This window comes from Taudactylus pleione, unplaced genomic scaffold, assembly GCF_031769625.1.
Source record: "Taudactylus pleione unplaced genomic scaffold, aTauple2 ptg000295l, whole genome shotgun sequence".
NCBI classification, from domain to species: domain Eukaryota; kingdom Metazoa; phylum Chordata; class Amphibia; order Anura; family Myobatrachidae; genus Taudactylus; species Taudactylus pleione.
In genome coordinates, this window is record NW_028284697.1 from 382,979 (window position 1) to 409,547 (window position 26,569).

The following is a 26,569-nucleotide window of genomic DNA, read 5'->3' on the forward strand; positions in this document are numbered from 1 at the left end:
TACTACAATTAAAAAAAATTGTTTCAATAAATATATATTATAAGATATGAATTTAATTTTAGGTCCAGTCTCAAATTTAAAATTTGCACTTCGCGAAGGGAAGTTGTTCTCAGAGAATGGTCTCTGCATCAGATATTATTCCAAATACTTAAGCTGCATACACACACGATTTAGTAAATGAACGATTTTAGTAAACGATTTTCGGTCATTTTTCCCTTGAAAAAATGAACGAAAATCGTTTACTAAAATCGTTCATTTACTAAATGTAATGAACGATTTTTTGAACTACAAATTATTTCCCTTACTGAAAATCGTTGGTCAGTCTGACTGAACTACAAACTAGAAGGCGCATGAACGATAATCGTTCATCGTTTTCACTCCGAAAGTGAAAGATTTTTACAACGACTAAACGATATCGTTATCGATAATCGTTCAAAAAATCGGTGTGTGTGTGCGCAAATTAAGAGAAAAATTTCGGCTTCCTCCACACATGCACACGGCGGGACAGTGCGCAAAAGTGGACCGACCCTCCAAAATCTAAACGGTTAGGAGGGCTGGTGTTGCGTATCTGAATTTATGTACTTAAAATATTTGCAGTGTTCATATGTAACTAAGTATGTGTCATCCCCACCAACTCTCCTCTGTAACAGTCCAGTTATTAGGGGGTGGAGGTTCTTTATCTGAGCAGGCAGAGTGTGATTGACAGCTTTGGTGAATTCGCTGTGCATATACAGTATGGATTGGTTCATTCAACCACAGGGGCCTGACCAGTGATATACAGCAAGCTGGCCTTGGCTGTTTGATCTTTATCTGATCCCATTGGGACGTTGCCCAATCAGATGTGGGTGTAGTCTGGGGTGTGTGCGGTGGAGCAGGGAAGTTAATGCTTTATGACCGAGCTACAGCAGAATGTCGGGGTCACGCTGAACAGTGTGTTCATGGGCCCTCATTCAGAGCCGCTCGTTAGCGGCAGTACGCTCGTTCCGAGCGATGTTTGCACATCTGCGCATGCGTACGCTTTTTAGTACGCATGCGCGAACCAGTCAGTGCGGCCGAAAATCCTTTGTACGCTATATAGCGAGTGCCTGCTATTTTGAGTGACAGAATGAGGCGTATGTGGGTGGTAACAGGGGAAGGTGCTTGAAAATGGGGAGTGGAGATCCGAACGCAGGCGTGCTTAAAGGTCAAAACGGGCGTTTTATGGGTGTGTATATTTAAAACAGCAGCGTCATTGACCACGTCACTGGGTTATTTTATAGCCAGAACTGCTCGCAAATTTGTGGTAGCAAACACCAACCACAAGAATAGCGAGCAGTTCATACGCTGGTCGATGTACTCGATTAATCTAATAAATAGCGGACATGACGTAGGATGCGTGCGGCCAGGGGGCGTTTTTAACAAATAAACGAGCGTATGTTTTGCTCGTTCGTTCAGACTTAGAGGTGTGAACAGACTGCAATGTGCGTACGGATCATTTGAATAGCCACCCCTTGTTTTTAAACGAACGACCGCAAATAGCGAACGGCTCTGAATGAGGGCCATGGTTCATATTTGAACACTGAGTCTTGTGGTTTAGTGATCCTTTTGAATTATACCATGATTATATACCTGGTCTTAATAAGCCAGTAATACACGATGTCCTGCCAGGTGGTTTCTGCTCTGAGGGTTCCAGTGACTGTTGGGGCTTTTGTGTGTGTCATACCGCACTAATGCTGGGATATAGAGGCACAATCCAGCCCCGTTTCCTGGTCTTGTTTTTGGGATTAGAGAAACAAAGTGAGGTCACGTTGCGTGTATTTAGCTATGCAGCCGTGTGTGATGTATACGCGTGTGTTTGTGCAGCTTAGTCATGTATCGGTGGCTCAGTGTTCCTCCCTTACTAAGGGTTTTCCTTTTGCCGGGAATTAACAAAAACAAACGAAAAACAATAATATAGATGTTATTATTAATGGGCTTTATATAATCCAAGATTTCTGCTTCTCGCTGCGTGTAATGTGGTGATGTACATGCCGTGCGCTGTGTATAACGCTGCATATGGGCGGTAATGTGGAATTTTTTTTGCATTTTTTTTCTTTTTCTGTTTGTAATTTACACCCAGTTAGCTACATGCTATATGTCTCTACCCCTATGGGGGGAACTCAATTAAGCCGCAGGACGTACCGCACAGCTACAGCTCATAGGTTTAACGCCCAGAGCCATTCCATTAGCATTCTGTTTTCTCACGCAGTAAGCCCTGTAGCTAACGCGCAGTAACCCGTAGATTCCAGGCAGATTTCTTACATATTTTATTTAAAAAAAAAAAAAAAAAAAAAACCCTTTTAGACATTTCAAAAAATATACATAGTTGTCACAATAAGATACAGAACACATGGTTACAAATGTTGTTCCAATTATGGGAGGAATTCAATTAGAGACGAAATCGGCCGACATCGCCAACGACAGCGAAAAAGGACCGATTTTCACCTAAAAAGTGAAGAAAACTTTTCTCCTGCCTAGGGCAGGCACGAAAAATGTGAAAAACCCTTGTTTTGGGGTAATAATGTGTGGATTTCTTTCTTTCAAAACCCTTTTTCAATGAAAAATCGGCGATAAATTATCGCAGGTGCGATAACATCGCTGGATCGCCGGTAATTATTTTAGAACTTTAAGCTGGCCACACACACAGCGATGTGCACACGATCAGCCGATGTGTACGGTTTGTGTACGATTTCCCTTGAAACGCTCCCCGGCAGCTCTGCACACGATTTGGTGTCCAATCTCCATACGATCTCTCCTGCAGTCAGACTTTCACAGTTCATCGCCTCCTAGATTGTCAGATCTGCCCTACTGCACAGCAGATCTGACGATGCGATGTGCGACCAGCAGGGAGGCGCATCACATTGTGATCGTGAGTGGGGACTCACAATTTACTCAGGATTTGGCCATATTTTACATGATGTGTCATTCCAATGTGTTGGAATCGGGCAGATCGGGTAAAATATCGCTGTGTGTGGCCAGCATCAGTTATGAGGGATAAAGAGGGAAAGGGAAGAGAAAGAAGGGTAAACAAAAGAGAGAGAGAGGAGGTTGATCCTGCTTGGGAAGACTCTCTATGAGAAATCACAGATATCACTTACTGTTCTCTCCCGGCATGGCCCGCTGTCCCCATACACTAATAATTTTTGGATCTGCTGTCTCCGCGGCGCTCACCGCAAGTAGGAATGTTAATTATCAGGGTCTGCCCAGACCTTGATAATTAACATAATGAATAGACCCCCCTCAGTGAGGTAATGAGCCCCCTGTGATCTAGCAGAGTGTACAGGACCTCAGTGAGGTAATGAGACCCCTGTGATCTAGCAGAGTGTACAGGACCTCAGTGAGGTAATGAGACCCCTGTGATCTAGCAGAGTGTACAGGACCTCAGTGAGGTAATGAGACCCCTGTGATCTAGCAGAGTGTATAGGACCTCAGTGAGGTATCAGCCCCCTGTGATCTAGCAGAGTGTATAGGACCTCAGTGAGGTATCAGCCCCCTGTGATCTAGCAGAGTGTATAGGACCTCAGTGAGGTAATGAGACCCCTGTGATCTAGCAGAGTTTATAGGACCTCAGTGAGGTATCAGCCCCCTGTGATCTAGCAGAGTGTACAAGACCTCAGTGAGGTAATGAGACCTCTGTGATCTAGCAGAGTGTACAAGACCTCAGTGAGGTAATGAGACCTCTGTGATCTAGCAGAGTTTATAGGACCTCAGTGAGGTAACGAGACCCCCTGTGATCTAGCAGAGTGTACAGGACCTCAGTGAGGTAGAGACCCCTGTGATCTAGCAGAGTGTACAGGACCTCAGTGAGGTAGAGACCCCTGTGATCTAGCAGAGTGTACAGGACCTCAGTGAGGTATCAGCCAACTGTGATCTAGCAGAGTGTATAGGACCTCAGTGAGGTAATGAGACCCCTGTGATCTAGCAGAGTGTATAGGACCTTAGTGAGGTGTCAGCCCCCTGTGATCTAGCAGAGTGTATAGGACCTCAGTGAGGTAGAGACCCCTGTGATCTAGCAGAGTGTACAGGACCTCAGTGAGGTAGAGACCCCTATGATCTAGCAGAGTGTACAGGACCTCAGTGAGGTAGAGACCCCTGTGATCTAGCAGAGTGTACAGGACCTCAGTGAGGTAATGAGACCTCTGTGATCTAGCAGAGTTTATAGGACCTCAGTGAGGTAGAGACCCCTGTGATCTAGCAGAGTGTACAAGACCTCAGTGAGGTAGAGACCCCTGTGATCTAGCAGAGTGTACAGGACCTCAGTGAGGTATCAGCCAACTGTGATCTAGCAGAGTGTATAGGACCTCAGTGAGGTAATGAGACCCCTGTGATCTAGCAGAGTGTATAGGACCTTAGTGAGGTGTCAGCCCCCTGTGATCTAGCAGAGTGTACAGGACCTCAGTGAGGTAATGAGACCTCTGTGATCTAGCAGAGTTTATAGGACCTCAGTGAGGTAGAGACCCCTGTGATCTAGCAGAGTGTATAGGACCTCAGTGAGGTAATGAGACCCCTGTGATCTAGCAGAGTGTACAAGACCTCAGTGAGGTAGAGACCCCTATGATCTAGCAGAGTGTACAGGACCTCAGTGAGGTAGAGACCCCTGTGATCTAGCAGAGTGTACAGGACCTCAGTGAGGTAATGAGGCCCCTGTGATTTAGCAGAGTGTACAAGACCTCAGTGAGGTATCAGCCCCCTGTGATCTAGCAGAGTGTACAAGACCTCAGTGAGGTAGAGACCCCTGTGATTTAGCAGAGTGTACAGGACCTCAGTGAGGTAACGAGACCCCTGTGATTTAGCAGAGTGTACAAGACCTCAGTGAGGTAACGAGACCCCTGTGATTTAGCAGAGTGTACAAGACCTCAGTGAGGTAACGAGACCCCTGTGATTTAGCAGAGTGTACAAGACCTCAGTGAGGTAACGAGACCCCTGTGATCTAGCGCAGTGTACAGGACCTCAGTGAGGTGTCAGCCCCCTGTGATCTAGCAGAGTGTATAGGACCTCAGTGAGGTAGAGACCCCTGTGATCTAGCAGAGTGTACAGGACCTCAGTGAGGTAATGAGGCCCCTGTGATTTAGCAGAGTGTACAAGACCTCAGTGAGGTATCAGCCCCCTGTGATCTAGCAGAGTGTACAAGACCTCAGTGAGGTAGAGACCCCTGTGATCTAGCAGAGTGTACAGGACCTCAGTGAGGTAACGAGACCCCTGTGATTTAGCAGAGTGTACAAGACCTCAGTGAGGTAACGAGACCCCTGTGATTTAGCAGAGTGTACAAGACCTCAGTGAGGTAACGAGACCCCTGTGATTTAGCAGAGTGTACAAGACCTCAGTGAGGTAGAGACCCCTGTGATCTAGCGCAGTGTACAGGACCTCAGTGAGGTGTCAGCCCCCTGTGATCTAGCAGAGTGTATAGGACCTCAGTGAGGTAGAGACCCCTGTGATCTAGCAGAGTGTACAGGACCTCAGTGAGGTAATGAGGCCCCTGTGATTTAGCAGAGTGTACAAGACCTCAGTGAGGTATCAGCCCCCTGTGATCTAGCAGAGTGTACAAGACCTCAGTGAGGTAGAGACCCCTGTGATCTAGCAGAGTGTACAGGACCTCAGTGAGGTAACGAGACCCCTGTGATTTAGCAGAGTGTACAAGACCTCAGTGAGGTAACGAGACCCCTGTGATTTAGCAGAGTGTACAAGACCTCAGTGAGGTAACGAGACCCCTGTGATTTAGCAGAGTGTACAAGACCTCAGTGAGGTAGAGACCCCTGTGATCTAGCGCAGTGTACAGGACCTCAGTGAGGTGTCAGCCCCCTGTGATCTAGCGCAGTGTACAGGACCTCAGTGAGGTGTCAGCCCCCTGTGATCTAGCGCAGTGTACAGGACCTCAGTGAGGTAACGAGACCCCTGTGATTTAGCAGAGTGTACAAGACCTCAGTGAGGTAACGAGACCCCTGTGATTTAGCAGAGTGTACAAGACCTCAGTGAGGTAACGAGACCCCTGTGATTTAGCAGAGTGTACAAGACCTCAGTGAGGTAGAGACCCCTGTGATCTAGCGCAGTGTACAGGACCTCAGTGAGGTGTCAGCCCCCTGTGATCTAGCAGAGTGTACAGGACCTCAGTGAGGTAACGAGACCCCTGTGATTTAGCAGAGTGTACAAGACCTCAGTGAGGTAACGAGACCCCTGTGATTTAGCAGAGTGTACAAGACCTCAGTGAGGTAGAGACCCCTGTGATCTAGCGCAGTGTACAGGACCTCAGTGAGGTGTCAGCCCCCTGTGATCTAGCAGAGTGTACAGGACCTCAGTGAGGTAGAGACCCCTGTGATCTAGAGGATCTGAGTTTCTGTGACTTATACTGTTACACTAATACTTCAGCAAGACACGTGCTTTGGAAGATGGAGAAGGTAACAGGCCCTCACTCAGTTACGTCACTCAGCAACCTGCTCTATCTGGCTGTGAACCAGTATCAGACTTCATTGCTGGACATTCATCTGGAAAGGGCACCGGCTTGTTACCGAGAGTGTTTATGTGACGGACTTATGGGCAGAAGACTGCGCTAGCATTTTGTAGAACCATTCTCTTCTCTTTCACATTTAGAGCTGATTCCATATAATCTAACACTGTAATTCAGTCCTTCAGTAACATACTGCACTTGTAATCTTTCTAGGGTAATACTAGTTGTTGCATCCATTTATTATATTATATTGTCGCACCTATACATTGTAATATATAATTCCATTCCCCAAACTACAGCAGCCCTATTTTCACTTGTGTGCACAGTATTACCTGTTCAACCAACACTTTATTATAACAATAATCTTGTCTGGTAATTCTTCTCGTCCAGGGTCTGATGTAGGGCAGTGACTGAAAGCTGGTGCTTTTCCTCTGCATGAACAGAGGCCAGGAATAATAATTACCTGCAGAAGAGTCACGCTATGTAAATACAATCTTCCTAATGGATTGTGTGTGTGTGTGAGAGATGTCGCCAAGAGGTTAAGGGTTTGTTTTTAGGATTATTGTGAATGTGATTCTCATTGTACCACTTGCAGTCTACTCGGTAACACAATATTTTGCAGGTTATCCAGTCTTATTTAATGTTAATACTCATTACTTGGTGAATTTTTAATCCAACAAATGTTTAAATTACATTGACAAAGGCCAGGGAAAATGTCTCACTATTTGCAGTCTTATGCTAATATTTAATAACCTTTATCCTACGTTGATCTAATTAATTCTCTTTGTCATTTTGTGTTTGACAAAAAACTTGAATGCAGCTTCTAATGGAAAACAGTGGAGTGGTGCTGCCACCTTGTGGGGCAATAAGAAAAGACATTGATTATTTCACTGGATGGTACTTTTCTGTTGAGAAGTCTGGAAACTTAGTATATATACAGTTGAACTATACATAATTAATTTTTGAAATGGGAAAAGTAGATTTTGCGCCCAAGAACTAACTTCGATCAGTAAAAACACTTCCTCCTCACAAGACCGCTTACAGTATGCTTTAAGGCAGAATTTTATATTTCAGTGCAGCTATCTGCTGTAAGTAAAGAATTGTTCTCTGCTTTCTCACTGGCTGCTTACGAAGTGTCCGTCGCTCAGGATTTCCGTTTAGCCAGCCAATCAGCTCCCAACTGTCATCTCACAGGCTGTGTTTGAAAAATGACAGTTGGGAGCTGATTGGCTGGCACCATATCACTTTTCACTCTGTCTCCTATCACTGCTTAGTAAATAGACCCCATAATGTTTAACGTGACTTGTAGCGCACGGAGGTAAGATGTGTATGGAGTCATCTGTACTATCCACAATCAGCTCCCAACTGTCATTTTTCAAACACAGCCTGTGAGATGACAGTTGGGAGCTGACTGGCTGGCACCTTCTCACTTTTCACTCTGTCTCCTAACACTGCTTAGTAAATAGACCCCTAAGCGTGAGCGCAGAGCCTCCTGGTAGCGCCAAAACTTTTTGTGCAATTTTTTTCTACCTTCAAATGCATCTTATTCGCACATGGATACGAATAGGATGCACAAGCTGCTGCTAAAATGATACGTGGCATGCCTATATTCTGTGTGTGACCGGGTCTATCTGCATGCAAAATGCTACGTCGCAATGTCACAGCGACTAAGAATAAGAAGATAAAGAGTTGCACGAAAAGACTCAGCGCTGCCGAGTCACAGCATGGCGCCACCAGAAGGGCTGATTAACGCGCAAGGAAGTAAGATGTAAGTCTGCATGTAATTGTAAATAGGTTGACCCAAGCATGAAACGTTTTACACTTTAGTTTACTGTGATCTTATAAAAAAAAAAAAATTGGCAGAAAACACCCCCCCCCCCCCCCCCAAATACACCATTTCAGGTATAAGCGTACATATTGCACCCTGATGTAGTGTGCTGCATGTGGGGTTTCTCACAGCACTGGTGTCTTCAGTTGGATTCCTGACCAGGGCACTATCTGTGTGGAGTTTGTATGCCCCCCCCTCCTGTGTTTGTGTAGGTTTTTCCTATGTTACTTGTTTTCCTAATGCTTTATGGAATAAAAAACATCAGGGGGTCCAGTGTGAATAAGGGCCCAACTGTGATTTTAATAAAACTAGTATTTAGGACCCTTCATTCAGGGTTGCAGGATTTCTTTGTATCCTCTCCTTCCCGTCTCTTACTGCGTCTGTGACGGACATTTAAGCCTGTTATGTAATGGGTATAACCCTTCTTTATTAGTTTTTTTCAAAGTCATTTATAAATATTAGTCTTCATTCTAACACCCTGCACCTGTCACAACCTGTGCAGTTCCTCTTTGCTGCCTGGGGTGTCACTCTCTGCTCTGGTGCTTCTAGCACACTCTGGTCTGATCTCAGCAGTATGTTGCATCGGCTGAGTGTGCTAGAAGCACCAGAGCAGAGAGCGACACCGAGGAACTACACTGGTTGTGACAGGTGCAGGGTGCTAGAATGAAGACTAAAAATAATTGTTTGCGGCTTCATATTGCATTGGGAACAGATACACACGTTTGTAACTTCTGCAAAAAAAAAATGTAGTATTTAATTTTTATTGTAAGTATTTGGTTACATAGATCGTCTTCTGCTGATTTTATATTTAGTGAATGTTCTCATCCTCCCTTTTAGTCATTTCTTCTGCAATATCCCCGTATGTCACCAATGCAGCATATACAGCCATCCGCTGCCTTTGTGACCATCATTAATAGCTGATAACAAAATGAAAAACAGTCCCTGGGAAGGGTTGAAGGGTGTGGTATAAAAAAAAAAAAATAGACATTCAGAAGGTCGACTGGTTCTGAATGTCGACAGTAAAAAGGTTGACATGATCTTTAGGTCGACCGCCATTCTGTAGACATGATTGACAGGGTAAAATGGTCAACTTAGTCAAAAGGTAGACATTTAACATGTCGACACTTATTTTTTATTTTATTTTTTTGAAACCCTAAATATCATGTAAAAACCATGTGCTAACATTTTAGTGTCAACGTGTCAGTACCGTAACTAGGATAGTGCGACCAGTGCCAGGGCACCGCAGGGCAGGGGGCGCTGTTTGGGCCTGTAAATTTTCCTGTTTATTATCATTCTCACTTGTAGCGTCCTCTTCTTTTATCCCAGGGATGAGGATCCTCAGGCCCGGGGGCCGTATAAGGCCCCCAGAATAATTGGGTCTGGCCCTTGGAGCTTTTTTCTGCTAGCCTTACCAGGGTGCTTAGAATGGTATCCTGCAGCCAGGATCTATGCAGCAGTGCCGCCTGGAGAGTCCTTAGGATGCTTCAGACGGTCACACCGCTGCCCTTACAGCTCCCCGGAGCATCCTCAGGATGCTCTGGGCATTGCTGTAATCACCTACGATTGTGGTCCCGCCCCCTGTGATGTCATACGGAAGGGGCATGGCCTGCACCAGGCCCACGAATAATGTTATGTATATCAAAATGGCCCTCGGCAGAAAAAAGGTTCCCCACCCCTGCTTTATCCCCAGCATCTCCTGGCCTCCCCTATCTCTCACTGGCCCTTCCCTATGAGGCCATGGACCGTTTTCAGGTGCACTATCTTATGTCCCTATTTAAAAATTGGAGAGGGGGTGCCAATGCTCTCCCTGGCACAGGGCACCAAAAAGTCTAGTGACGGCTCTGCAACATGTTTGATGTCGACCTTTTGACTGTGTTATAATACACAAGTTTTCCTACTAAACAATAAACTTGGAGTGAGGACATCGGAACGCTCTGTTTATAAAGATCTTCTATTCCTGTGCGCATTATATTATTGTTTGATTATCTTTAGTACTGGATAACTTAGTAATAAAACCTCTCCTGAGCCCCTGTTCCATGTCTTGGTATTACTTCCCCGGCTGTCTTGCAGCTGGAGGAGTTACAACGCAACCTCTCTCTTCTGCAACTTTTTTACAAAGTTAAAGTTGTTTGTTTCATAGAGCCCTTTCTCTCTATTAGATTTCCCGTTATCCTGTCATGCAGCTGCCTCGACACTAGGACAGAAAGTGCCGCGGTTATTGCAGCAGGCAGGTCGGCCAGATGGCGTTTATATTACTTTTTATGAACAATCTCACAGTTACTTAATGTCTGTTCTATAAATTAACTGAGAGGAGACTGGACGCTCTGAACTTTTTCGTATACGCTCTCAGGTTTAAAAGTTAGGATTAAATGAGAACTCTGTATCCAACTGGGGTCATGTTCTCTCCCCTATCCATTTGTGGGGGGTTAGAGGTTGGTAAGGAGGGGCTGTCACTCTCCTAATAACAGCAGCAGTCCCTTTGGAAGAGCTAGGTGATATAGGAAAGTAACTGCATGACAGGGCGTCATTTTATCCTGATCATTTTATGGCGCTCCCACAAGCCGAGGATGCGTACAAGCTGCCTCGTTTATGTCTAAGTCAGTTTTACTGACTGGCAGAAGTTGCTTTTCTGTTTGTTTTTTGTTTATTAAAATTACAAAATCTTCCTTGTGGTTTTATTTTTTTATATGAATGCAGGGTAGTATTACGAATGCAGGGTATTATTATGAATGCAGGGTATGAGTTCTGCAGTAACCAGTTCATTTAAGGTTCTCGCTTTAAAAAATGTTCTCACACGCGGTATGTCCCTGGCAGTGTGTCCGTGCGCGGTCTTTTATATGAAAGCTGCAATGATGAGTCGGTCCCCAGCAGGTAGATTTAAGTGAGAAGGGCGAGACTCGCACTTGGCTCCTCCGTTTTACCCCATTGTGTCCAGATGGACCACCCAGCACACATCAAGCTGCTCCTAGGCTTCATATCTGACCCTCCCTGGACTATGAGACGGAGCGGACGCCATGTCTGTCCCACTTCTTCCTGGAAAGACGATTGGTTGCTGTATCTGTGCTGTGAAACCTGTATAGGGACTTTCTTCATGGATGCCCTATGTCTAATGACCTACACAGCAAAGGATGATGGGGTAGATGTATGAAGCTCTGGGAGGTGATAAAGTGGAGAGTGATAAATGACCAGCCAGTCAGCTCCCAACTGTCATTATTCAAACACAGTCTGTAACATGACAGTTGGGAGCTGATTGGTTGGTCGTTTATCACTTTCCAGAGCTTCATACATCTGCCTCATTGACCGTTTCGTTTCGTTCTTACAATTCGCCCAAGCTGTTGCTTTGCTGTGGGAGTGGTGGATTATTACTGATATGTATACTTTTATACCGCTGCTTTCTGGTGTGGGGAGAGTTCAGTGCTGTCATCACTTCTATACAGGTCTATAAATAACTGTACACCTTCTATCTGTTTTCTGAGCACGTGGCTTCTTGTAGACTGAGGGACGTTTTTGAAAAAAAACCAAAACAAAACATAATTTTTTCCAAAAAACTGGAGAACAAAAAAAAAAGCTAAATCCCTATTTTTGAATAAAAATGTGGGGATTTCTTTCAGAACCCTTTGGACACCCACCTAATGATAAATTACCAGAATATTTTTTTCGTAAGTTGCGTGCTTTGGAGAAAAACGACCACACAAATTTTGGGCGAAATTTTTTTTAAAAAAAAAAGATAGAAAGCTATTTTGTTTCCAGAAAATGACTGTTCCACCTAAGTTGGGGGTACGTTAAAATGGATGCAAGTATATTTTCTTGTCGTAAAAACGCAATATTGAAAAACCGCCTGCTGCGACCACTTGCGATGTTTAAAATACTTGAACCATCCATACCGTCCCCCGAAAAATCAGATCCAATACATTAAAGCCATTTTCAACTCTTTTTTTTTTTCCCCAAAATTTTTGCTGTACTTTTTCGCCAAAGTACGCAACTTACGATTTTGGTAATATCATTAGGGGGGGTGTCCAAAGGGTTCTGAAAAAAATCCCCACATTTTTAGCCAAAAATAGGGATTTGCAAAATTGATTACGGCCCTGAGTCTTAAATGTGCAACACCACCTAGGGAAATAATAATATACAAATGTGGCCCCTGTCATCGGGAGCCACACAGGCTTCATTGTGCAGTTGTTTGCAGTCCTCTGTTTTTCATACAACCCCCGGGCCAACAGTGTGGGGTGAAGGACAAATCCACTCTCCCCCCCCCCCCCCCCCCCCCCCCCCGCCCTCCGCCCCCATGTAAAGAGAGATTTACCAGTTCTGTATTGGAGAACCAGCAGAGGGGTCATTTAGGAGAATATTATCTCAGCTGAGGAGCTTTAATTAACATTCCTCAATAAAACCCGAATTCCAGTGAGGCCAGGAGATGCATCTTAATAGGTAACTGTTTATGGACAGGCTACAGTAAGCTTTCTGCACCTGAACTATTTCCTTTATTCAGTATAAAGTGGATTGTACGTCACATTCCTACCTGGTGATCCGCAAGTAACAAGGCGCTGGATGGGTCATCGGCACAGTGCATGGGACATAACCTGCGCAGCCGTGTATAAACATTACCTGTGCCTCATACTGTAATCTATCATTCTGTTTAGTGGGAAGTGTTTGTGTTAAGACCAGAATATAATTAACTCCCTATATGAACAGAAATGAAACATTCCATGATTCAGGTATGGAATCTGTTATACGGAATGTCGGTGGCCGCGAGTCTTCTCCAATAACACATTTTCTTTTTCAAAATATCAACATTGTGTACAAAATGTGCCATGTTCCATATACAAATATCCTCATACTGCCCGTTACATATGCTTCCTTCTTAAATATCTTAGCAGTGCTGCTCAAAGTGATTATGGGAAGAGGTGTTTGATGATCCTGTGTGTAGTATGATCCCATCTTCTTAAGCTGGCCACACATCTAAAGATTATCTGTCCAACCAGCCAACTAGTTGATTGGTTGGAATGAAAATCTGGTAACGTATGGGAGTAACTGATGATCAGCAATTTGCTCCTAAATGCCAGAAAACAGATGAAAATGGTCGGTCAGACAAGTTTGTTAAATGTTTAATCGAAACAATTTGTTCAAACAACAGTTTTTGTCCGTTTCCGGCGTTTGGGAGCAAATTGCTGATTGTCATTTGCTTTCATACCTTACCAGATTTTCATTCCAACCAATCAACTAGTTGGCTGGTTGGACAGATAATCTTTAGATGTGTGGCCAGCTTAAGGTTTAGCAGTGCTCCTCACAGTGATTATGGGAAGAGGTGTTTGATGATCCTGTGTGTATGACAATCCCCTCTTCTTAGTTTAGCAGTGCTTATAGTAACTGTGGGCACAAGTGTTTGATGATCCCGTGTGTATGAAACCCTATCTTAGTTTAGTATTGCTTCTCACAGTAACTATGGATGGGGGTGTTTGATCCAGTGTGTATGACAATCCCCACTTCTTAGTTTAGCAGTGCTCCTCACAGTAACTATGTGTGGAGGTGTTTGATGGGGTTGAGTATGAAATCCCGGCTGTCGGGATGCCGCTGGTCAGAATAAAGACAGTGGCATACCGACAGCCAGAATCCCGACACTCATAGGGAAGAAAGGTAAGTGTTTTCCTACCCCTACCCTAACCCTCCCCCTAGTGCCTTATCCCGCACCCTAACACCCCGATACTTACCTTCAGCATGCCGGCAGTTGGGATACTGGTGCCGGGATCCCGACGTGTCGGGATTTCGGAGCCGGTGTTTAGACCGTCAGCATCCCGCACACCGGGATGCCGACTACATCCCATTTGATGATCCTGTGTGTATGACAATCCCCTCTTCTTAGTTTAGCACTGCTCCTCACAGTAACTATGGATGGGAGGTATTTGGTGATCCCGTGTGTATGACCATCCCCTCTTAGTTTAGCACTGCTCCTCACAGTAACTATGGGTGGAAGTGTTTCATGATCCTATGTGTATGACCATCCCCTCTTCTTAGTTTAGCAGTGCTCACAGTAACTATGGGTGGGAAGTGTTTGGTGATCCAGTGTGGATGACCATCCCCTTTTCTTTGTTTAGCAGTGCTCCTCACAGTAACTATGGGTGGGAGGTGTATGGTGATCCCGTGTGTATGACAATCCCCTCTTCTTAGTTTAGCAGTGCTCCTCGCAGTAACTATGGGTGGGAGGTGTATGGTGATCCCGTGTGTATGACAATCCCCTCTTCTTAGTTTAGCAGTGCTCCTCGCAGTAACTATGGGTGGGAGGTGTTTGGTGATCCTGTGTGTATGACAATCCCCTCTTCTTAGTTTAGCAGTGCTCCTCACAGTAACTATGGGCGGGAGGTGTTTGGTGATCCCGTGTGTATGACAATCCCCTCTTAGTTTACCAGTGCGCCAAACATTGATTCTGATTCAGAGTAGCACACAACTCCACTTTGCAGACAGACTTTGAGAGTGTGCGAGCCTGGCGGGCAGCCCAGAGTCATGCAGATCTTCAGTGTCGGCTGATTGGGTGTAAACTGGGGCATTTGCACGTAGGCTGAGCGTTTTTTTGTGGGCGAGTGTCGTATGTGTACTGGAGGAATTGCAGGATATATAGTGTTATGTGTACGCAGAAATCATTCGGACAGATCTGTAGCACCAAGGCTCACGCTGGTGTAGGGTACAGGAAGAAATCGTACCCCTATGAGCTGCCCCATAAACCTTTCCCGCTGATCAGATCATGGTCTCAGCGCTGCAGTGTGGTGATTTCCCCTCAGCATGTCCCAGTCGCAGAGCGTTAATGCCACCATTGCTGTTTTGTTTAAGATGCTGAACCCAGACGGACGAGATGCTTGTAGGAAGATGGCGTCGCAATGGCCACGCAGCAGTAGCGCAGAGAACAAAGTTCCGCACACACGGATGGATGACGAAGCTGCAATTCAGGTATAATGTGATGTCCCCCTCAGATGGTCACGTTGGGCCTCATTCTGTGTTGGGAGCAAAGCGAAAAAAAAAAAAAAAAACGAGTAACTTTTTATCTGGAACAAACCATGCTGCAATGCAGGGGGCGCAGTTATTATACACTTATTCATATTGCATGCAGGGTAAATACCGGCTGCTTTTGTATGTGACCCACATATACTGGGCAGCTTTATTATTACACTGAAGTTTACATTTGTGTTTGGACACGTTCACAGCTCCTGTTATAGACATCAGTCATCTGTGGTTCCCCTGCAATTATCTCACACATAAATTGTGGGAGAGGCCGATATTCCAGCCCCTCCTCATTGTTTCCTATTACATTTGGAGCGGTTTGTTAGACTCCCTTATTAATGTTTCCCCAGTCTCCTTGTTTTTCACCTGTCTAACCTGTCCCAAATGGCCACAAAAGTACCACTTCCTCCCCGTCCAGCTCTTCCCTCTCTGTGCCCACCACTTCCTCCCCACCCAGCTCTGCCCTCTCTGTGCCCACCACTTCCTCCCCGTCCAGCTCTTCCCTCTCTGTGCCCACCACTTCCTCCCCGTCCAGCTCTTCCCTCTCTGTGCCCACCACTTCCTCCCCACCCAGCTCTGCCCTCTCTGTGCCCACCACCCTCCCCATCCAGCTCTGCCCTCTCTGTGCCCACCACTTCCTCCCCACCCAGCTCTGCCCTCTCTGTGCCCACCACCCTCCCCACCCAGCTCTGCCCTCTATGTGCCCACCACTTCCTCCCCACCCAGCTCTGCCCTCTCTGTGCCCACCACTTCCTCCCCACCCAGCTCTGCCCTCTCTGTGCCCACCACCCTCCCCGCCCAGCTCTGTCCTCTCCCCGTGCCCACCACTTCCTCCCCGCCCCGCCTGGTCCTCTCTCTGTGCCCACCACTACCTCCCTGCCCAGCTCTGTCCTCTCTCTCTGTGCCCACCACTTCCTCCCCGCCCAGCTCTGTCCTCTCTCCGTGCCCACCACTTCCTCCCCGCCCAGCTCTGTCCTCTCTCCGTGCCCACCACTTCCTCCCCGTCCAGCTCTGTCCTCTTTCTGTGCCCACCACTTCCTCCCCGCCCAGCTCTGTCCTCTCTCTGTGCCCACCACTTCCTCCCCGCCCAGCTCTGCCCTCTCTCTGTCCCCACCACTTCCTCCCTGCCCAGCTCTGCCCTCTCTCTGTGCCCACTTCCTCCCCGCCCAGCTCTGCCCTCTCCATGGCCACCACTTCCTCCCCGCCAAGCTCTGTCCTCTCGCCATGCCCTCTCTGTGCCACCCTGCACCCCTCATGAAACCTGCATTCGTCCCCAGCATGTGTCTATCAGTATTAGTTCACTGCATTTGCTTGATTTGTTTATTAACACAGTCTGTGTGTGTGTTATAGATCTGTATGTATGATGGACTGTAGGTATGTCAGTGACTGTGGCTATATACATAGATCAGTGACCCCACATGGCCAGGTGTGTGTGTTATGGATCTGTATCTATGACAGGCTGTAGGTATGTCAGTGACTGTGGCTATATACATAGATCAGTGACACCACATGGCCAGGTGTGTGTGTTATGGATCTGTATGTATGACGGGCTGTAGGTATGTCAGTGACTGTGGCTATATACATAGATCAGTGACACCACATGGCCAGGTGTGTGTGTTATGGATCTATATGTATGACGGGCTGTAGGTATGTCAGTGACTGTGTCTATATACATAGATCAGTGACACCACATGGCCAGGTGTGTGTGTTATGGATCTGTATGTATGACGGGCTGTACGTATGTCAGTGACTGTGGCTATATACATAGATCAGTGACCCCACATGGCCAGGTGTGTGTGTGTTATGGATCATCTATATGTATGACGGGCTGTAGGTATGTCAGTGACTGTGTCTATATACATAGATCAGTGACAGTACATGGCCAGGTGTGTGTGTGTTATGGATATGTATGTATGACGGGCTGTAGGTATGTCAGTGACTGTGGCTATATACATAGATCAGTGACCACACATGGCCAGGTGTGTGTGTTATGGATCTGTATGTATGACGGGCTGTAGGTATGTCAGTGACTGTGTCTATATACATAGATCAGTGACAGTACATGGCCAGGTGTGTGTGTTATGGATCTGTATGTATGATGGGCTGTAGGTATGTCAGTGACTGTGGCTATATACATAGATCAGTGACACCACATGGCCAGGTGTGTGTATTATGGATCTGTATGTATGACGGGCTGTAGGTATGTCAGTGACTGTGGCTATATACATAGATCAGTGACACCACATGGCCAGGTGTGTGTGTTATGGATCTATATGTATGACGGGCTGTAGGTATGTCAGTGACTGTGTCTATATACATAGATCAGTGACACCACATGGCCAGGTGTATGTTATTGATCTGTATGTATGACGGGCTGTAGGTATGTCAGTGACTGTGGCTATATACATAGATCAGTGACACCACATGGCCAGGTGTGTGTTATTGATCTGTATGTATGACGGGCTGTAGGTATGTCAGTGACTGTGGCTATATACATAGATCAGTGACAGCACATGGCCTGGTGTGTGTGTTATGGATCTGTATGTATATATGATGTGCTGTACGTATGTCAGTGACTGTGGCTATATACATGGATCAGTGAACCCACATGGCCAGGTGTGTGTGTGTTATGGATCTGTATGTATGATGGGCTGTAGGTATGTCAGTGACTGTGGCTATATACATAGATCAGTGACAGCACATGGCCTGGTGTGTGTGTTATGGATCTGTATGTATATATGATGTGCTGTACGTATGTCAGTGACTGTGGCTATATACATAGATCAGTGACCCCACATGGCCAGGTGTGTGTATTATGGATCTATATGTATGACGGGCTGTAGGTATGTCAGTGACTGTGGCTATATACATAGATCAGTGACAGCACATGGCCTGGTGTGTGTGTTATGGATCTGTATGTATATATGATGTGCTGTACGTATGTCAGTGACTGTGGCTATATACATAGATCAGTGACCCCACATGGCCAGGTGTGTGTATTATGGATCTATATGTATGACGGGCTGTAGGTATGTCAGTGACTGTGGCTATATACATAGATCAGTGACACCACATGGCCAGGTGTGTGTATTATGGATCTGTATGTATGATGGGCTGTAGGTTTGTCAGTGATTTTACTAAACAGGCAAAAGAAAAAAAGTTTCAGTGCGCTCCCAATGGGAGCGCACTGAAACTTTTTTTCTTTTGCCTGTTTAGTGTGATTAAGTGATAATCACCATTGTTCTAAGTGCTGCCCTATTTAATGTGGATCGCGTTTGTTTAAATTGCCTTTTTGTCAGTGATTTTGTCTAACACACAAATCACTAACAGCCACACATGGACCTGTATGGATGACATACTGTAAATATGTGAAAACACTTCTCACAATATTGCTCATTTAATCTAGAATCATTTGTGACCACGTTTATGTGCAGAGTGGAATTTGGTAAAACACTTGTTGGCTGTTTGAGTCCATTGTTTAATTCCCTGATAGGAGCCGTAGGGCTCATCTACGTAGTGATAACTCACAGGATGGTGCCCATTGTGTGTCCTCCGTCTACAGAAATTGTCACAGTAACACAGCACAACACACTTCCCAGGTGTAACAGGATGAGGGGAATATAAGTACATAACAATAGAAGTTCAGCTGTCATTGCGTTGTCAATTGTTCCGTTCATGGACCCTGTAAATGACCGATGATGATCTGTATGGAGTCTTTCCTTGCTCACACACACACAGACAGTGGTGGGTCATCTCGGCCTCGGTTGGTGACCGCGTTGGTAAATGGTGCCAGTGATTGTGGCAGTAAACTTTCATGCAATGTGTCATGCTGTATAGACACACAGAATAGCTGCCCCATGACCCTGCTGTACCTCTCGGGGCATGGATAACCCTTATCTGCTCTTGCGTCATAGGTTCATTTGCACTGATGCTGTTTCTATAATTTAGAGGGATTGGCCTTTTATTTTTTTATTTTATTTTATTTTTTTAACACGCCCCATTAATATAATTAATAATTATTATTAATCTTCAGTGAAGCGAGGACGGAAAACAAGAGAGATGGTAAGAACTTACCTTTTGTTATCTCTGTTTCTACGAAGTCCATAGGGTCCACAGGGTGACCTTGGGGGTATAGCTGGATCCTGGATCCTCGGGCACCACGGAGTTAAAGCTTTTAGCTGCTCCCAGGATGCACTTGGGTCCATCCTCCCCTAATCCCCGCCCCTGAGCCACAGGCACCTCAGTTGGTAAGCAGCCCAGGCCGGAGGAGGAGACGAAACAGGGAGAAGGAAGACTGGAACACATAAGAACCATACTCACAGAAATGGGAGACGGAAAACCGGTGACCAGTCACAGAGCCCATATGAAGCCAGGTGCGTCAGGGCGGGTGCCCTGTGGACCCTATGGACTTCGTAGAAACAAAGGTAAGTTCTTACCATATCTCTTGTTTTCTTCTTCAGGGTCCATAGGGGTCCACAGGGTGACCTTGGGGATGTCCCAAAGCAGTCCAACTAAGGGCGGGGACGCTCCTGTGCTGATAGGAGAACCCGGCGCCCAAAGGATGCATCCTGAGAGGCAAAGGTGTCAAACGCATAGAACCTCAAAAAGGTCTGAATGGAAGACCAGGTGGCCGCCTTACATAGCTGAACAGCAGAGGCGCCACGGCTAGCAGCCCAAGAAGGGCCCACAGACCGAGTGGAATGAGCCTTAACAGAGGCTGGAACAGGTAAACCCTCCTGCATATAAGCCTCAATAATAACAGAACGAAGCCAACGGGCTAGAGTCTGTTTGTTGGCAGGCCAACCCCTCTTGTGAAAACCAAAGAGGATAAACAAAGAATCCGACTTCCTCACAGAACTAGTCCGGTCCACATAAACCTGGAGTGCACGGACAACGTCTAAGGAAGTCTCCCCAGCCGAAAGATCAGGCGACTGAAAGGCTGGTACAACAATTTCATGATTAATGTGGAACCTGGAAACCACCTTAGGCAGGAAATCAGGACGAGTGCGAAGCACCGCTCTGTCCTGATGAAAAATCAGAAAAGGGGGACGACAAGAAAGCGCCCCCAAATCTGAAACCCTCCTGGCAGAAGCAATTGCCAAGAGGAAAACAGTCTTAAAAGTTAGCCACTTGAGCTCCACTGACTCCAAGGGCTCAAAAGGCGACCCTGTAAGGCCCGAAGAACCACCGCCAAATCCCACGGGGCCACAGGTGGCACAAAGGGAGGCTGGATTCTTAAAACACCCTGGAAAAAGGTGTGTACGTCCGGCATAGCAGCAATCCTGCGCTGGAACCACACCGACAGAGCAGACACGTGCACCTTCAGTGAGGAAAGACGTAATCCTAAGTCCAAACCCGACTGAAGGAAAGCCAGAATACGCGAAACCCGGAACACCTGGGGATCATATTTTCTGGCCTCGCACCACTGAAAGTAAGTGTGCCACACTCTGTGATAGATCCTCGCGGAAGCAGGCTTGCGCGCCCTCAGCATGGTGGTAATAACGGAGCTAGAAAAGCCCCGAAACCTCAGGACGGCTGTCTCAAGAGCCCCGCCGTCAAAGATAGTCGACCCAGATCCGGATGAAGACAGGGCCCCTGAGACAACAGGTCCCGCCGTTGAGGTAGGAGGTACGGAGCGTCGATGGACAGGCTCCGCAGATCGGAGTACCACGGCCTTCTGGGCCACGCTGGGGCCACCAGGATCAGTGTGCCTCCGTCCTGCTTGAACTTGCGCAGGACCCGAGGCAGCAGAGATATCGGAGGGAACAAGTAAGCCAGTTGAAACAGCCATCTCACCGACAGCACATCTATCAGACTTGCGCCTGCGTCCCTTGTCCTTGGCCCGTACACAGGCAGCTTGTGATTGTGACGGGACGCCATCAGGTCCAGCTCTGGCCGCCCAAAACTTGTCCACAAGTAGTTGGAATACCTCTGGATGAAGCGACCATTCCCCGGGATGCACGTCGTAACGGCTGAGGAAGTCTGCCTCCCAATTGAGGACTCCCGGGATGAAGACTGCCGAGAGAGCTGGAAGATAGTGCTCCGCCCAAGCCAGGACGCGGGACACCTCCGACATCGCAGCTCGACTGCGAGTCCCTATCTGGTGATTGATGTACGCCACCGTGGTGGCGTTGTCTGACTGCACCTGAACGGCCCTTCCGTGAAGAGCGGTGCCGGACGACTGCAGGGCTCTGTATACTGCCCGCAGTTCCAGGATGTTGATGGGAAGAATCTCTTCCTCCAACGACCCTGAAGTGACAAGGAGCCTGTCACCGCCCCCCCCACCCCGGAGACTGGCATCTGTCGTGAGCAGAACCCATTCCGGGATCCAAAAGGGGCGCCCCTCGAGGAGATGAGCCGTCTGTAGCCACCAGGCCAGGGACAGACGCACCTCCGAGGACAACACCAGCATCTGAAAGCGGATCCTGTGTGGCAATCCGTTCCATTCCGAAAGAATCAGCCTCTGCAGGGGCCTGGAATGGATCTGGGCAAACTCCACCATGTCGAATGCCGACACCATGGACCCCAAAACTCTCATTGCTGAGTGCACCGACACTCTGACACTGCTCAGACAACTGTGAATCCGCAGCTGTAAGGAGGAGACCTTCTCTGGAGTCAGAAAAATCCGTTGCTGACGAGAGTCCAGCAGGGCCCCCAAATGAACCATCCGCTGTGATGGGATGAGGGAGGACTTCTTCCAGTTGATCAACCAGCCGTGCGCCTGTAGACAAGCGACCGTCAGGTGGAGATGCTGGATCAGTACCTCTGGGGAGCTCACCAGCAAGAGGAGGTCGTCTAGATACGGTAGCAACCGTATCCCCTGGCTCCGAAGGTGAGCCGCCATGACCGCCATCACCTTGGTAAATACCCTTGGTGCCGTGGAGAGACCAAAGGGTAGAGCCCTGAATTGGTAGTGGTTGTGGAGAATAGCAAACCGCAGAAACCGTTGGTGCCATGTTGCTATAGGCACATGGAGGTAGGCGTCCTGGATATCCAGGGAGACCATATAATCCCCCGGTTCCATCATTCTGGCGTTGGAACCGGAGGATTATATGGTCTCCCTGGATATCCAGGACGCCTACCTCCATGTGCCTATAGCAACATCGCACCACCGCAGAAACCGATGGTGCGATGTTGCTATAGGCACATGGAGGTAGACGTCCTGGATATCCAGGGAGACCATATAATCCCCCGGTTCCATCGCCAGAATGATGGAACGCAAAGTTTCCATCCTGAATTTGGGAACCCTGAGAAACCTGTTCAGGGACTTCAAATTGAGGATGGGGCGATGAGAGCCATTGGGTTTCTGCGCCAGAAACAGCGTGGAGTATTACCCCATCCCACGTTGAGACTGTGGTAGGGGTATAATGACCCCCACCGTCAGCAAGGCCTCTATGGCTTCCTGAACCTGCAAGGCCTTGGTTTTGTCCTGAGAAGAACTTGTCCAAAAAAACTGGCGAGGCGGCCTGTGCCGAAAAGACAGGGCGTACCCCTGGGAGACCACTTCTCGCACCCAGGCATCCGTGGTGGTATTGTGCCAGCACTGGGCGAATTGAAGAAGTCGGCCTCCCACTCTGGGGTCCCCCAGAGGGAGGCCCGTCCCATCACGCAGAAGGCTTATCTTCTTGCTTGGAAGAAGGGCGCCTAGCACTCCAGGCTTGCTTCTTTGGCTTTGAGGCGGTCTTGGGTGTTGACTGCCTCGGGAAGGACTGACCCTTTGCCTTGCCCTGAACCCGAAAGGAACGAAAGGCCGAGCTCCGGACCTTAGCAGGTGTAGCAGCTGAAGGGAGGAAGGCTGACTTGGATTTTGCCAGGGAATCTACTATTTTGTCCAGGTCCGGACTAAATAGTAACTCTCCATTAAAAGGTAAGGCCTCCAAGCCTTTCTTTGAATCCGCGTCTGCTCTCCAAGACCTCAACCACAAGGATCTGCGAGCAGACACTGCTGCCGCCGAAACCCTAGAGGTCAGCAGGCTAGCATCCAAAGATGCTTCTCCAATGTAGGAGGCGGCATCTCTCATCTGTCCTAACAACGCCCTCTGGACATCCGGAGCTTCATCCGTAAACGTGTCCTCCAAGGCGTTGGCCCACCTCTCAATGGCCTTGGCCACCCAGGAGATGGCCATGGACGGCCGGGCTACAGCCCCTGAGAGAGAATAAATAGACTTTAGACAAGTCTCCACCTTCCTGTCCGTAGGATCCTTCAGCGAGGATATAGACGGCAATGGCAAAGTAGCACTCCTGATGAGGCGTGTTACATGGGAATCGACCGCAGGCGGAGTTTCCCATTTCTTACAATGCGCTTCTGGAAATGGATAATTGGACGCCAAGCGTTTCTGTGGCAGGAATCGCTTACTGGGCGTCTGCCAGGCCACCGCCATGTGATCAGTCAACTGATCAGACAAGGGGAACGCTGCAGAAGGAACCATAGCTTTTTTAAAACTAGGATACCTCGACTTGGGAGCGGGTGCCTCATCCTCAATCAGAAGAATGGCCCGCAACGCCCTAACCAGAGCCCGCACATTGATGGAAGACTTAGTGTCTACCTCCTGGACTGAGGCATCTGAGGCTGAGTCATCCTGCACCTCACCATCATCCGAGGACCCCTCAGAGTCCGAAAAGTGCGCAGCCTGCGCCATAACTGTGCGTTTAGACACCCTGGAGGGCACGTCACTGCGCAACATCGACTGAAAAGCCGAAGATGCTGTCGCCAAATCTTGGACAGTGTGGGAAAGCGCATCCACCCAGGGTGGAGGAGCTGCCCCAGGAGCCTGAAACGGCACCACAGCCTGCTGCGCCACAGGGGTGGACTGTATATACATTGGCAACCCCGCATAGGGACCAACAGGCTGAGAACCCGGGGGAGTCTGCAATAATTGTGGGACACCCGGGGAATGGGGGATGGCAGGCTGGGGCAACGCCCTAGTAGGGGCGGCAGTCGGGACCGACAGACGGTCCGCGATGGACACCAGCACCTGGGAGAACATCGTCCATGGTGGCTCCTGCGACATAGGAGGTTTAGACATACCAGGGAGCGCCTGGCACCGTCCGCACAGGCCGTCCTGTGACAAATCCTCCCTATCCACTCCTGCAGAACAGCGCCTGCAGGAGAACAATACCGGAGCCCCAGAGTGCTCAATCTCCTCCTCAGACATGACTTAGGTAGAAAACGTGCGCACTCACCCGTGTGTAGCACACAACTGTATGTGACGGACCTCACAAATACGTGATCTATGTCAGTAGAAACACCCTTCCCCCGCACACCTGTAGGGCTTGTAGGAGAAGGAAAGGGATAGGTATAGGCTGACAGTAAGTAGAAAAAAGAAACAGACAGGCAGCACTAGCAAAAGTCACATACCATGCAGGAAGATATACTCACTGCACCTTTCCACTACAATCAACCTCCCAGATTCAGTGTCTGGGAGGGCTATAGTGCTGTGTACACTGTCCTTTTGCAGGGGAGAGGTACACAGGGGGACCGGTCCGCGTGCTCCCTGAAGATCTGCGCTGCCACTTGGAGGAAATGGCTATGGAGACCTCAGAGGAGGAGTGGCCGAGGAATCTGCAGCTCAGCGACGCCAGACTACTAGCTGAAAGGCGCGCTGAGCTGAGGGGAGGAGCCGCTAGACAGGGAAGGCTTCCTCCCCTGGCTAGCAAATTTAACCCCCGGGTTGCCGGCATCCCGCTTGCCGTTTATTTACCCTGGTGGTCTAGTGGTCTGGTGGGGTATGCCTCCGCTGGAGGGGGGGCCCGCCGCCACCGCTAGCACCCCCGGTCTGTCCCCTAGACCGGGGGCATGGGACTGCATTTAAAAGGAACCCGCGCACCGGCTTACCTTGATCTCCCCGGCGTCTCCGACAGCAGTCCCGGGGGAAACCTGAGTCCGGCTAGTACAGACTCTGGCTTCCCCCGCCGCGATCCCCAGTTCAGTGCTGGCGTCGTGGCGCCAGCAGGGAGAAGGAGCGGCAGCGTGGGCGTCTGTACAGACAGCCCATCGCTGCCGCTCTGGAGAACAAAACTAAAGTAAAAAAAATAAATAAATTTAACCTAGTTAAATAAAAAGCTTTATGGGGCTGCTCCTGCAGCCCCCCCGCAGGGTGACCCGACTCCGGCCGGGCACCATCTTAAACTGAGGTGCCTGTGGCTCGGGGGCGGGGTATAGGGGAGGATGGACCCAAGTGCATCCTGGGAGCAGCTAAAAGCTTTAACTCCGTGGTGCCCGAGGATCCAGGATCCAGCTATACCCCCAAGGTCACCCTGTGGACCCCTATGGACCCTGAAGTAGAAACAATATATGGCAGTTCAGGTTTTGAGGATATCAAGATTTGTGTCCTTATGTAGAAGTACCAAAATTTTCCTTAAAGGTTATAAAACACCATTTATTTTTAATGCTTAGCCATTTTATTTAATTAATTACATTATAAAGCTCTTTCTAAGTATACAGATGTGTCCACATACATCTATCCTCTGTGTGCTACAAGTCACGCGACATAAAGCAGGAGCTCCGTGTGACTCATAGCACCGAGCGTCTTTTAGTGAGACTTTTTACCTTGAAATGCATCTTATTGGCACAGCGGTGTGAATAGCACAAGCAGCTTCTGCTGATTAAAATGATATGCAGCATGCTTATGTTCTATGTGTGACTGCGGGTGTATCTGCATATGAAACGCTACGTTACAGTGTTACAGCCGCTGATACAGTAACGTATCGTTTCGCATGCAGATACATTGGCAGTCACACATAGAACATAAGCATGCTGCATTATTCACAATGCTCTGCGAATAAGCCTCATTTGAAGGTAAAAAGTTGCACCAAGTCACGCCACGGCATGGCGTGATGTATGAGGGCACGTCTGTGAATACTTTTAAATAGGTTCCTGGCAGGGTTGCATAAAATTGGATTTAAAAAACAAATGTAAAAAATTTAAAACTGATTTATTTGATTTAAATCAGTTTTTTTGGATTTAAATATGATTTTTTTTTTATTAAAATGTTTCTTTAAGTAAACGTTTTAAATTCTTAAACGTTTATTTAAAAAAAAAAAAAAATGTAATGAAAAAAGCTATTTAAATCAAATAAATCATTTTTTGATTTTTTCTTTTTAAAAATCCAATTTTATGCAACCCTGGTTCCGGGGTACTTGACTTGATTATCAGTCTTTCGTTTAGAGGGCTGGAGCAGGGAAGGGAGAAGAGTGAAGTTGGAAGCAGAAGGGGCCACAGAGGGCCACACACAGGGGGAGGGGCACAAATTTACCAGGCATCTGTATTGGTCCACAACCGTGCCCAAAGC

The 26,569-nt window shown here is 47.7% G+C and overlaps 1 protein-coding gene across 14 annotated transcripts in view; it reads left to right on the forward strand.

Annotated features, from left to right (window-relative positions):
* The window catches only part of STK33 (serine/threonine kinase 33), a 111,396-nt gene that overhangs the window by 54,086 nt on the left and 30,741 nt on the right, over positions 1 to 26,569 (forward strand). For all 14 annotated transcript variants that reach the window (XM_088482781.1, XM_088482782.1, XM_088482785.1 and 11 more), the window contains one exon: positions 15,111 to 15,227. In XM_088482781.1, coding sequence (XP_088338907.1) covers positions 15,111 to 15,227 — 117 coding nt within the window. The remainder of the gene's footprint in view (positions 1 to 15,110; positions 15,228 to 26,569) is intronic.